Here is a 13,476-nt window from a genome sequence, read left to right as displayed (position 1 = left end):
TTTGTTGTTCTGAATGAAATAAATTGTCCTTAGCATTTCACATAACTATTCCGTCTTGAAACCCTTTTACCTTTAATTTTGATTACACCAGTATCTTCTGATTTTCTTTCTAATTAATGGATATATTTTTTAAAAATCTTCACCCAAGGTTATTTTGCCATTGCTCTTTAGAGAGAATGGGAGAGAGGGACAGGGAGAGAGAGAGGAAATGCAAGAGAGAGAGAAAGAAAACATCAATGTGTGAGAGACATCTTGATTAGTTGCCTCCTGCACATGTGGCCAACCGGGGGCCAGGATCAAACCTGCAACTCAGGTACATACCCTCAACTGGGAATAGAACCTGCAGCCCTTCAGTGTGAGGACCAACACTCTAACCACTGAGCCATATAGACCTAGGCTGGATATTTCTTTTTTTATTATTACTTTTTAATTACAGTTGACATACAATATTATATTAGTTTCAAACGTACAACATAGTAATTAGACATTTATATACCCTACAAGATGGGTAACCTGATGAGTCTAGTACCCATCTAATACCATACATAGTTATGATATTATTAACTACTAGAGGCCCGGTGCATGAAATTTGTGAAGTCGGGGGTCCCTCAGCCCAGCCTACACCCTCTCGCAGTTCAGGAGCCCTCAGGGGATGTCCGACTGTCATGGAGGTGGGAGAGGCTCCTGCACCACCACCCCATTCACCAACCATGAGCCCAGCTTCTGGCACACTGACTGACCACCAGGGGGCAGCTCCTGCACTGAGCATCTGCCCCCTGGTGGTCAGTGTGCATTATAGCGACCCGTCATTTTGTATATTAGCCTTTTGTTATATAGGATATTACCTATTCTGTACTTTATACACCTGTGACTATTTTTATAGCCGCCAATTTCTACTTAATTCCTTCAACTCCCCTCCCATATGGCAACCATCAGTTCTCTGTATTTTTGAATTTGCTTCTGTTTTGTTTGTTTTTTCTATATCCTTTATGAGACCCTAAATGTTGAGTTTTCTAAGCCCTTTGCCCTCCTTTTTTAATTTAGGTATAGTTGGCATACAATGTTATTTTAGTTTCAGGTATACAATACAGTGATTCAATATTTATAAACCTTATGATGTGATCACTACACTAAGTCTAGTAACCATCTGTCACCATGCAAAGTAACACAAATCAAAACCAGAATGAGATACATCAAAAAGTCAGCAAATGACAAGTGTTATCAAGAATGTGGAAGAAAGGGAGCACTCATGTACTGTTGGCGGAAGTGTAAATTGGTGCAGCCATTATTCAAAAACAGTTTGGAGCTCTGGCCAGTGTGGCTCATTTGGTTAGAGTATCATCCATACTCATAAAGGTTCTGGGTTTGATTGCCAGTCAGGGCACATACCTACATTGCGGGTTCAATCCCCGATTGGGACACTGAATCAATGTCTCTCTCTCTCTCTTCTTTTCTCTCTAAAATCACTAAAAAACATGTCTTCGGGTGAGGATAAACAAATATACAATATGGAAATTCTTCAAAAACCTGAAAATAGAACAACCATATGACCCAGCAATTCTATTGTTTGATATTTTCCTTTTCCCCTTTTTAGGTGTTCCATGGTTTCAACCTATACCAGAATGCCTATGCCCCCAAATGTATATGTAGTGTCCTTTTTCTTTTCTTTTTTTTTAAAAAATATTTTATTGATTTTTTTACAGAGAGGAAAGGAAAGGATAGAGAGTTAGAAGCATCTATGAGAGGGAAACCTCAATCAGCTGCCTACTGCACACCCCCTACTGGGGATGTGCCCGCAACCAAGGTACATGCCTTTGACCGGAATCAAACATGGGACCCTTCAGTCCGCAGGCTGACGCTCTATCCACTGAGCCAAACCTGTCAGGGCTAGTGTCCTTTTTCTTATGTACTAAATGTCTCCTTGTATTAGCTCCATTTAAATATGTATCAAATACTGCAAGTCAGCATAACCAATACTCAAGTCATCACTCTCCCTTTTTAAAATGTGTTCTTTTGTTCTGGCCAGGAGGCTCAGTCAGAGCATTGTCCTGTATACCAAAAGTTTGTAGGTTTGATTCCCAGTTAGGGCACATTCCTGGTCAACGTGCTACGAGAGGCAATTGGTCGATGTTTCTCTCTGACATAGATATTTCTCTCTCTAAAAATGAATTTCTTATATATTCATTCCTCTAGTATTCTTACAGTTTTGCAAACAAGAAAAATGGAAATCACAATTTACCTTCTGGAATTAGTCATTTACCACTTCCAGTTGATATTGCTTAAATATTACTTTTTTCTGTCTTTTGTCTGTGTTCTTCCCACTATTTGCCACGAACCTTTTCATGTTTCATATGAATCACAACAGAGTGTCTAATTAGGCTTCTTACCTTCAGTCTACTCTCTTTTCAGCCATCTACTACTTACAGCAGAATTCATCTTCCTTTTATATTTGATTCTACCATCCATTCTTCCCCCACAGTGATCCCTGAGGGTATAATCTGATTCCATCACTCCTGTGCTGAACATACTATAGTGCAAGCATGTCAAACTCAAAGGCTAACACAGGACAAATAAACAAGGTTTAAGTTTATGTGGGCCGCAAAACAAAAAGCTTCAATTTTCATAGAAACGTAGGTTTATTTCAATAGAGACATGCTAAATACAAAGGGCTGAAATAAATGAGTAATCGTTAACATAAAATAAGAGAACATTTTACAGAGTGGAAGGAAGAGGGATAGAGAATGAGAAACATCAAAGAGAGAGAAACCTCAATCAGCTGCCTCCTGCACACCCCCTACTGGGGATGTGCCCACAACCAAGGTATATGCCCTTGACCGGAAACGAACCTGGGACCCTTCAGTCCGCAGGCTAATGCTCTATCCACTGAGCCAAACCAGTTAGGGCAAAATAAGAGAACATTTTAATAAAAATTACATTTTTCTTGAACATTAACTTACTAGACACTGAATAACTGTACAAATTAGTAAGTGTAACGCAAATAAGCCTATTTTTCTTGTTCTCTGAAAGCAAAGTATTTCCTGTTGCACACACCAGACAAGTTAGTATAATATTAATGACGTGGCAATCAGCTGCTGAAATATTTGCAGCTAGTATTAGTGGAGAAAAATGGTGCACCTGCACATAAAGCACATAAGGGAAATGAATGCAACACTATTATAGTAATCAGTCTTTAGCAAATGTTGTTGTTCATTATTAATAATTATGTATAACAGGATAGTGTAAAAATCAAGTTATGAAATGTTTATTAAGATGTTTCTTACATACTATTATATTGGCTGGGTTGCAAAAATATTCATTGTGGGCCGCGAGTTTGACATGCTTGCTTTAGTGGATTACCTTTGGCTCAGAGAGCATTTAAATCCCTTAGTTTGTCATGTTAGGATTCTAACCACTTCTCACTGCACACCTTGCATTTCTGTGCATTCTCTGCAGTCAGCCATATTAGATTACTTTGCTGTTTCTGGAGCTTGACAGTCTTAGGTTTCCCTGACCTTGCACTTGCTCTTCCACGTCTAGAACACCATTTCCTCTCTAACTCTTAGTAATCCTTCAGACTTTAGTTTAAATATCTCCGTTTCCCAGGAAGCTACTCTGGTCTTCTTCCTACACATGTTTAGTGATCCTTCCTCTATACATCTCACACTACGTGAAAATTATATGACCTCATCGCTACCCTTAATGTCAGAGACTGTTTCTGTATCTAATGGGCCCTACCACAGTACTTGGCACTTAGTAGGTACTGAGGAAGTTTGGCATTGTGTTGTGTATGTACATTGACCAGATTTTTATGACCGGCCAGATTATTATGACCACCCCATCAATACAATGAAGTGAATTAATTATGCAAATAATGACAATAAAACCTTGAGAGTATTTGCTTAGGAAGTTTTCAATATTCATTATTTTTGGAAGTGTCAATGAAATACTGATGGGGTGGTCATAATAATCTGGCCAGTCATAATAATCTGGCCACTCAGTGTATATGTAAATAATGAATACATTATGGGTGAGAACTTAGTGCAATAATATGAAAATCTCAGTAGATAGAAATGAAATTTAGATAATGTAATATCACTTGTAATGAATTATAATAAAGTCTTTGATTTTTGAAAGAGGCATTAAAATCAGTGTCAAGTACCATACCTTTTAAATCTTTTTCAAGTAAAGGTATTCTAAAAAATATAAATAAATATAACCATATTTTTTATTACTTATTATGGATTTATTTTTCTTGACTGATGATGGTATATTGAGTTTTTTATAAATTCCAATAAAGAAAATTAGTAATATTAAAATCATTTTTTCTCTCTCTTCTCATAGCACATTCTTATATCCTGTCTGTTGCATGTGACTTGAATTTATTGGAAAATTTAGTGTTTTTCTTATTTTACTGAAAAGGTTTTTTGTGAAAATAACACTAAGTAATTGAGTATTACTGCTTTACAGACTCTGTCCTGAAAGCAGAGAATGGCTTAGGTTTTTATTTGTCACTTCAAAATAAGTAGTATTTTTTTGGACCAAAGAAGGGGGAAAGTATATTTATTATTCTAGTTACTTTTCTGCTTCTTTGATGTTCTTTTTTCTTTAATTTTTTTTGTCACAATTACTTTCACAATGAATCTATGTTGTGCCGCTGATTATGCTAACTTAATTTTTAAATGTTTGCTTAAGCATCTGTAACATGGTTAAGATCATTTTCTCAATTCTTGCCTGAATTGCAAAAACTGAGCTGTGCAAACTTTGTGATTTAGTGTTGTCAACTAGCCCAGGAACTATACCCTTTTCATTGAGTACTGTATGTAGAGCTGCCTTCATCCTATATAATAAAAGGGTAATATGCAAATTGCTCGAACAGCAGAACGACTGGTCACTATGATGTGCACTGACTACCAGGGGGCAGACACTCACTGCAGGAGCTGCCCCCTGGTGGTCAGTGTGCTCCCACAGGGGAAGTGTCGCTCAGCCACAAGCCAGGCTGATGGCTGGCGAGCGCAGTGGCCCACCCCCATGGCAGCGCTAAGGATGTCCAACTGCGGCTTATTCCCACTCCCCGCGGGTAGTGGGTCTAAGCCTCAGTTGTACACCCCTGAGGGCTCCCAGACTGTGAAAGGGCACAGGCCAGGCTGAGGGCTTCCTTGTCTGTCGCACGACTTGAATTTATTGTGCCCCCCTCCCCCCCCAAGTGCACAAATGTCTTGTACCGGGCCTCTGGTATAATTATAATTGTGTTCATTTTCATGAATCTGGTCATACCGAGATTATTTTGTCAGAATTATCTATTAAATAAAAAACTATGGTTGTGTCAGATTTGTTAGAAGTAATTAAATAAAAAATATATATGACTAATCTGTATATAATCCAATAGATGCTAGCCTATTAGATATTTGGTAAATCTTTTAAATTGTAAAAACAGCATGTGCTAGCCTATTAGATATTTGGTAAATCTTTTAAATTGTAAAAACAGCATGTTTAAATAATGATAGTGGAAAAGTCTCTATTCCATTTTCTTGAAGGCGCGGACACTTGCTGGTATGTTGAGAGAAGTTGAAAGAAAAAATGAAGAGCTTGGTGCATTGCTGAAGTCACAGCAGGCTGAATCAGAAAGAGCTCAGAGTGACATAGAGCATCTCTTTCAACATAATAGGAAGTTACAGTCTGTGGCTGAAGAACATGAAATACTCACAAAATCCTACATGGAACTTCTTCAGAGGTAAATTTATAAATGTTTCTGTTTAAGATTAGAATCTATAATGAACACATAGCACTTCTTTCCTGTGGTCCTAAAATCTGTTTATAAACATTTATATCCTATATAATAAAAGTCTGATATGCTAAGTGTCCGGTCATCTGGTGACTGGTCAACTGTTCAACCAATCAAAGCATAATATGCTAATGATATGCTAAGGCCACTCAACCACTCATTATGATGTGCATTGACCACCAGGGGGCAGACAGTCGGCCAGTTGCTATGATGTGCACTGACCAACTGGGAGCAGACGCTCCAACCGGTAGGTTAGCTTGCTGCTGGGGTCCTGCCGATCGGGACCGAGCGATATGGGCCAGACATGCCCTGGAGCTCTCCTGCGGTCCCTCGCTGGCTCTGATTGTGCACCGGTGGGGTCCCTCGGCCTGGCCTGTGCCCTCTCACAATCCGGGACCCCTTGGGGGATGTCAGAGAGCCGGTTTCGGCCCGACCCTGCAGGCCACTTCCCTCAAGAGGGTGCCAAACGCAGGGCTCACTGATGGAGAGTGCTGTTGTGACAGCGTGAGCCTCTCCCGATTGGGACTGATTGGGCGTGAGCCCAGGGCAGGTGCAGTGGGGCCAGGATGAGCAGGAGCGGCAGGTAGGAGCTGCAGGCAGCGTTGGGCTGCAGGTTTTGGCCTGATCCTCACAGGCCATCCTAAGGGACACCACCCATGCACGAATTCATGCACCAGGCCTTTAGTATTCTAATAATACCATGAGGTAAGTAGTTAGCAAGAAACTTAGTGAAATGAAATATTGCTTAATCATACTCGGTATTAAAGTTGGAAACAATACGGGTCTCTTTATTTCTTTCCAGTTGACTCCACTTCTTTTCATTTGTTCAACAGTCATTTGGGATGTTAGCACTGCAAGGACAAGTTTTGTCTATTTTGTTCGCTGAGAGATCCCTAGGGCCTAGAATAGAGCTTGGTACATAGACACTCTAAGTAATTGTTGAATGACCTAAGTTGTCACAATTTATATTATTTTTAACCATATAAATTGGTCATTTGTACAGTGCAAAAGTGGTTGAATATTAACACTTTCGTGTCATTTAGCCTAATAGAATGGAAATCTGGGTGTTCATGTTTAACTTATCTGTAAATTCTTATTCAGTATTTATGCTTGATGCCATTGAATACAGTTTACTTATATGTTACTATATCTGTATAATACATTCTTAAGGTGAGTTGCTGGGTTAAAGGGTATGTGTTTTTAAATTTTTGATATATTACCAAGTGTCCCTCCAAGAAGACTATACCAATTTATACACCCACTAACAAACTATAAGATTGTTTTTCCCTCCCTCCCTTGTAAAGCTTTTTTGTTTATTAGGCCAGTCTTAAATCTTTTGAATTATAAGGAAGACCAAGAGCACTATATATTTTCTACTAAACAATACAAATAAAAACACTGATTAACTTGTTCCTTGTTTTACTATATATTTCAAGATTGGTTAAAATTTGAAAATTTTCTAGTGTTCTGTGCTGCTAATCTATACTAATAAAAGGGTAATATGCTAATTAGATTGGGAGACCTTCTGGACAAAGCCATGGTGGTGGGGCCGAGGCAGAGGCAGTTAGGTGCGATCAGGCCTGGAGGCGAGGGCAGTTGGGGGTGAGCAGGCCAGCGGGGGTCCAAGTTGGGGGGCGAGCAGGCTGGCAGGGGGAGCAGTTGGGGGTAAGCAGGCTGGCGGGGCGGAGGCAGTTGGGGGCAATCAGGCTGGCAGGCAGAGTGATTAGGGGCAATCAGGCAGGCAGGCTGGTGAGCGATTAGGAGCCAGCAGTCCCGGATTGTGAGGGATCCCAGATTGGAGAGGATGCAGGCCGGGCTGAGGGACACCCCCCTACCCCCCACCAATGCATGAATTTCATGCACCAGGCCACTAGTCTATAATAAAAGCATAATATGCTAATTAGATTGGACGTCCTTCTGGATGACCTTCCGGACGTAGCCGGTGCTGTGAGGGAAGCCTGGGTCCCGGGTGCCTGCCGGTAGCCAAAGGAAAGCCCGGTGCCTGCCAGCAGCCTGGGGAAGGAAGGCCTATTCTTGCATGAATTTCTTGCATCGGGCCTCTAGTAAAGAGATAAAGAAAATGATTAACTTTGGCAAGATCCATCAATAAAAATGAAGGGTGGGAATGTGTAACATCTGGAAAATGTGTGATGACAAGGTGACTTCTAAACAAAATATTTTCCCCCAATGACAGCTTTTTCCAAAGTCTGATTTAGGCACTGATAAAGTGAACTATTAGTGTTAAGTCAGGTATAAGAGAAAGTAAGCAATTGATCCATGAGAAATAGTGATTTCTAGGACTTGCTGGTATTCCAAATAGTGATTGAGGAGCCAAGAGGTAAAACACCTGCCTTCAGGGTCCAGGTGAGTAATAAGTAAATAAATCTGGCTGAGGAAAACTCATATGTAATATTAGGGAATTAAAATTTAGATTTTTATAAATTCTTTGTAGGACAGATAAAACACTTCTGCTGGCCAAATTTGGTGAGTGTGTCAGTCAGTTTGTTTATCTTAGTACTTAATAAAGTGAAAAGGACATTTTATGTTTAAGTTAGCCTGAAAGAAAAGACCAGTATTTATTTGAGATCACTGATTCAGACAGAAACCCAAATAGTGTTCGAATTAGGGAGTGAAGGAAAGGGGTCTTTACAAGAAAAAGAAGGAAAATAATTACATAAACAAAAGGAAGAAATTTCTATAGGTGCAAATAAGCTAAATTATTGTTTAGCTATACATGGTGGTGCTAATTCTAAAGAATATCTTTATAGTTTGGTAGTCAGAATGTCTCCTTTCTTGTTAGCTTTGCACACAGTTACTTGAAATACAGTGCTCGTTTGACCCAATCCTAACATTATTTTTCCCAGTTCAAATATTTCAAAGTTTTGAGGATCAAGACATGCCAGGCAATTCCTCTGGAATGGCTGCCCTAGCTCTATTAAAAATGGTTCCACTTATGTCAGCTTTTCACACTTAAGATAGTTAAGGTGTCAAAGTATCACTTCTCTCTGTGTTTACCTTGCAGGTAAAATAAGCAGGACTATTAGATGCAGAGCTTTATTTTATTTTTTTTAAACATCTCTGAATTTCTTTTTTTTTTTTTTTTTTAATATATTTCATTGATTTTTCTACAGAGAGGAAGGGAGAGAGATAGAGAGTTAGAAACATCGATGAGAGAGAAACATCCATCAGCTGCCTCCTGCACATCTCCCACTGGGGATGTGCCCGCAACCCAGGTACATGCCCCCGACCGGAATCGAACCTGGGACCTCTCAGTCCGCAGGCTGACGCTCTATCCACTGAGCCAAACCGGCCTCGGCGAATTTCTTTTTTTTTAATATATTTTATTGATTTTCTACAGAGAGAAAGGGAGAGGGACAGAGAGTTAGAAACATCAATGAGAGAGAAACATTGATCAGCTGCCTCGTATACAACTCCCATTGGGGATGTGCCCGTAACCAAGGTACATGCCCTTGACCAGACTCGAACCTGGGACCTTTCAGTCTGCAGGCCGACGCTGTATATTCACTGAGCCAAACCGGTTAGGGCAGTGATGGCAAACCTATGACACGCGTGTCAGAGGTGACACGCGAACTCATTTTTTTGGTTGATTTTTCTTTGTTAAACGGCATTTAAATATATAAAATAAATATCAAAAATATAAGTCTTTGTTTTACTATGGTTGCTAATATCAAAAAATTTCTATATGTGACACGGCACCAGAGTTAAGTTAGGGTTTTTCAAAATGCTGACACGCCGAGCTCAAAAGGTTCGCCATCACTGGGTTAGGGCATAGATGCAGAGCTTTAAAGAGACAAGAGAAATTTAGAATCTTCAACTACTTTATTCATTAATTTGACATTTTTAATTAAACATGTAATATGCCCAACAGGCTAACAGTGATAGACTTTTACAGAAGTTGTTTCACTTTCTGGATATAACTATAAAGATAGCTGTATGAATCTTATAGGATTTTATGTAATGCAGTAACATCTATAAAATAAAGCTCTATATTTATAAATATGAGGTTAATGCCCCACACATTTCCATTTCACAGTAATTTTTACCACCTCAGTCAGCCAAAGCACATCTTTACTGTCTTTTACTAGAGTTAATCCAACTCTGTTTATGTCCTGCTTACTCATAACATGCCTCCTCTCACCTGTAGTGTATATAGAATTTTGTTAGAAGAAAAAATAAACAACTGAGTTTCTTTTCTTTATTACATGTTTTCTTCCATAAAAATATCACTCATCTCATTTTCTTTTCAGGAATGAAACTACTGAAAAGAAGAATAAAGAGTTGCAGATCACATGTGATTCTCTGAAGAAACAAATTGAGACAGTGAAAAAGCTGAATGAGTCACTCAAGCAACAAAATGAAAAGTAAAAATCTTTAGTTCTTCTAATTATTTTGTAATTTTCAAAAACATACACAACATTGTTTTTTGTAGATAAATTAATAGAATCTTAACTTATTTTAGATATAAAACATGTATGGCAGAATTTAAGGGTAATTGCTGTTAAGAATTTTCTCTTAAACTACTTGAGAAAAAGAAATGATAGTGGTTCATTGATGATTTCTTCTATTTTTTTTTTTATAACTTCAGAACTGTTGCCCAATTAATAGAAATAGAAGAACAGAGAAAAGAAGTACAGAACCAACTAGTAGACAGAGAATGTAAACTAGCAAGTAAGTAGCTTTTTATGTAACAAATTGTATGTATGTTAACATTTTTTGTTGGAAAATAATCAAAACATGAGGGGTTTTTATTTTGGTTTTTCATTAGTTTCTACATCCTTCATTTTTCAAAATCTTAAATCACATCCTAAACAGCTCTCCTTTTATTTCCATAATATTTCTTGCAATTTAGTTAAATTGATTTTTAAAACTGGAAATTACAGGAAATAACAGCAGGTGGCAGTGCTTGGTAACTTTTAGTTACTAGTTTCTTAATGATATCTCTGAAGTGATCCACAAAAACAGTTTTATACTAACTCACTTGTCTTAGAGCACAAACATCATCTACCTATATAATTTTTCATAGTTTTCTTTCTCCTTTTCTCTTCTAACCCTTAAGCTCTGAGGATTGTCCTTCCCTCATTACTATATTATATTATCTTTAGAACAGAGGAAGAGGTAAAGACATGGAGATTTGGTATTTTTTTGTATAATACTGATACAGAGGAAGAGTTACTTGGTATTTTCTATTTGTCAAATACTGTAAAACTTTATTTCCAGCAAGGTATTTCTTTGTCTTTCTAGTTGCCTTTTTTTGTTGTTCTTATGACATAATAGCTATGAAAGCTTTTCAAGGTAAGTCAGTATAGCTGACTCTTTGTTTGTTTTAAGACTTGCAACAAAAGACAAAAGTACAAGAAGAAAAAATTAAAGTCTTACAAAAAGAAAGGGAAGATAAGGAAGAAACCATTGATATCCTTAGAAAAGAAGTAAGCAGATCAGAACATATAAGAAAAGAATTGAGCATTAAGGTAAGAATCTGTTAAGTTTTCCTTTGCACTAAAATGAAAAAGTCTTAATTTGTGAAAAGTGAATTTAGATAAATTAATATTCTGTTTCTTGAGTATAGTTTTGTTTTGAAGATAGTAGGATCTTAAAATGGCTTGACAATTGTTTATTATGAAAACTCTCTCACAATGTGAAAACGTGTATTTCCTAAAATAATCACACATTTGTTAAATATATACTGTTTGCCAGCACTTAACTGCTGTTAAGCAGGCAAGGAATACAGAAAAGGGTTCCCAGTCCTTTCCATCACATATGGTAGCTGTGTATAGGAACATAGCCGCCTCTTTCTGCTTATAGAGATGGTAATAATAACAGTAGTTCACATTTGTTTAGAACATTATAATTTGCAAAGGACTCTTTGAAACATTTGTCTTAATCCTCCTCACTTTCACAAACATTAATATATAAATTAATAATTACTTTCAACCTACGAATGAAACTGAGTCTTGGGTTAAGTTATAAACTCAAGGACAGTCACATAGCTAATAGTAAACATATATTCTGAATTTAAGTCCATTGCTGTTTCTCCATTATGATTGCTTAGTGTGGTAGCTATGAACAGTGCTTTCTGGTCCATCTATGACTAGGAAGATGAGAACAAACCAGCATTAAAAGACTGTTTGAACAACTAAGAGCATAAGTGACATAAGAGACTTAAGCATAAGATCCCATGCTACATTTACAGATTTCCTGGTTCTGCTTTAATGTGGTTATTTTAATAGTAATTCTAAATAGTAATATGTACTATTTTCTGAAAACTTTCAGTTGCTAGCATTGACTTAAAAAGACAAATTGAATGTGTCTTCCCAACTTATTTTGTATTGTTTAATGATTACTTACCTTAAAATAACCATATAATTTAGTTGACTAAAATATGTGTGTGTGTGTGTGTGTGTGTGTGTATATATATATATATATATATATATATATATATATATATATATATAATGTGTCAATTGAAATGGTTGTTTTACAAATGAAAAATAAGAATATCTTAAAATATCTGTGAAGAGAAAAATGCAAAATTGTTTTTCTTTCTCTCCCTCCCACCTCCCAATTTCTTAGGCTTCCTCACTGGAGGTTCAGAAGTCCCAATTAGAAGGTCGTTTGGAAGAGAAAGAGTCACAAGTAAAACTTCAGCAAGAGGAGTTGAACAAACACTCTCATATGATAGCAATGATCCACAGTTTAAGTGGTGGAAAAATAAATCCAGAAACTGTGAATCTCAGTTTATAGACATTATGTATTTATCTCCTGGTGGACATGGGGTGGAGGAGATAATTTCTGACTCCACCAAAAAAATAGCACATTATTAGCTAATTATTAATTTAGTAAAGAAACTGAACTGATACATGGTTTTATTTGGTCTTAAAGTTTTACTTCCTATTTTTTACTTTTATTGTGTAGTTTTCTTTGATTCCTAAATTAGAATATTATTCTTGACCTCCATTATTGTCTTTTCTAAGATTTTTCTCCTTTTGTTGCTTCCCACTCTCTTCTCCTTGTTTAATTTAGTCTTATTTGTGATTATGTAGATTTTAAAAATCAAACTTGCTTGATATAACAATCCTAAAGATTAATAAATTGAAAATGTGATTAGTAAAAAGAGAAAAGGCATGATACAGCCAGAGAACTCTTTCTCTAAAGTAACACAAGAGAAAATATCAGTGAATTTAATATAATTTTATTACTACATTTAAAGTGCACAGATAGCCTTAACTGGTTTGGTTCCATGGATGGAGCATCAGCATGCAGGTTCGATTTCAGTCAAGAGTACACGTTTGGGTTGTGGGCTTGATCCCCAATAGGGGGCATGCAGGAGGCAGCCGATCAATGATTCTCATCATTGATGTTTCTATCTCTCCCTCTTCTTTACTACCTGAAATCAATAAAACATATATCTTTAAAAATTAAAAAATAAAGTGCACTAAGATATATGGTATAAGTTCTAAATTTAAAAAAAAATTCAATGAATATAAAAGAAATAATGTATAAAAATTAGAAAGTAGCTGATGTGTAAAAATGACTGTCATTTGTCACATATAAAACTAATACCTTGCAGAATTATTTATGAAATAGCTTTAGTCTTACTCTTTAAAATGTTGTATGTTGGCCCACCCATCTCATTTCAATCAATTATGAATTTAAGATTTATGTTGTATAACTTG

At 37.0% G+C, this 13,476-nt stretch overlaps 1 protein-coding gene across 2 annotated transcripts in view; it reads left to right on the top strand.

The window, feature by feature from the left end:
- Positions 1-13,079, top strand: part of CIP2A (cellular inhibitor of PP2A) — a 45,020-nt gene extending 31,941 nt beyond the window's left edge. For both annotated transcript variants that reach the window (XM_036350086.1, XM_036350087.1), the window contains 5 exons: positions 5,535-5,731; positions 10,051-10,164; positions 10,389-10,471; positions 11,132-11,271; positions 12,374-13,079. In XM_036350086.1, coding sequence (XP_036205979.1) covers positions 5,535-5,731; positions 10,051-10,164; positions 10,389-10,471; positions 11,132-11,271; positions 12,374-12,544 — 705 coding nt within the window. In that variant the 3' untranslated portion in view covers positions 12,545-13,079. The remainder of the gene's footprint in view (positions 1-5,534; positions 5,732-10,050; positions 10,165-10,388; positions 10,472-11,131; positions 11,272-12,373) is intronic.
- Positions 13,080-13,476: the final 397 nt, after the last annotated feature.

Source organism: Myotis myotis, unplaced genomic scaffold, assembly GCF_014108235.1.
Source record: "Myotis myotis isolate mMyoMyo1 unplaced genomic scaffold, mMyoMyo1.p scaffold_m19_p_2, whole genome shotgun sequence".
Lineage (NCBI taxonomy): Eukaryota > Metazoa > Chordata > Mammalia > Chiroptera > Vespertilionidae > Myotis > Myotis myotis.
The sequence above is the reverse complement of the archived record's forward strand: the minus strand, read 5'-3'. Positions and strand labels throughout refer to the sequence as shown.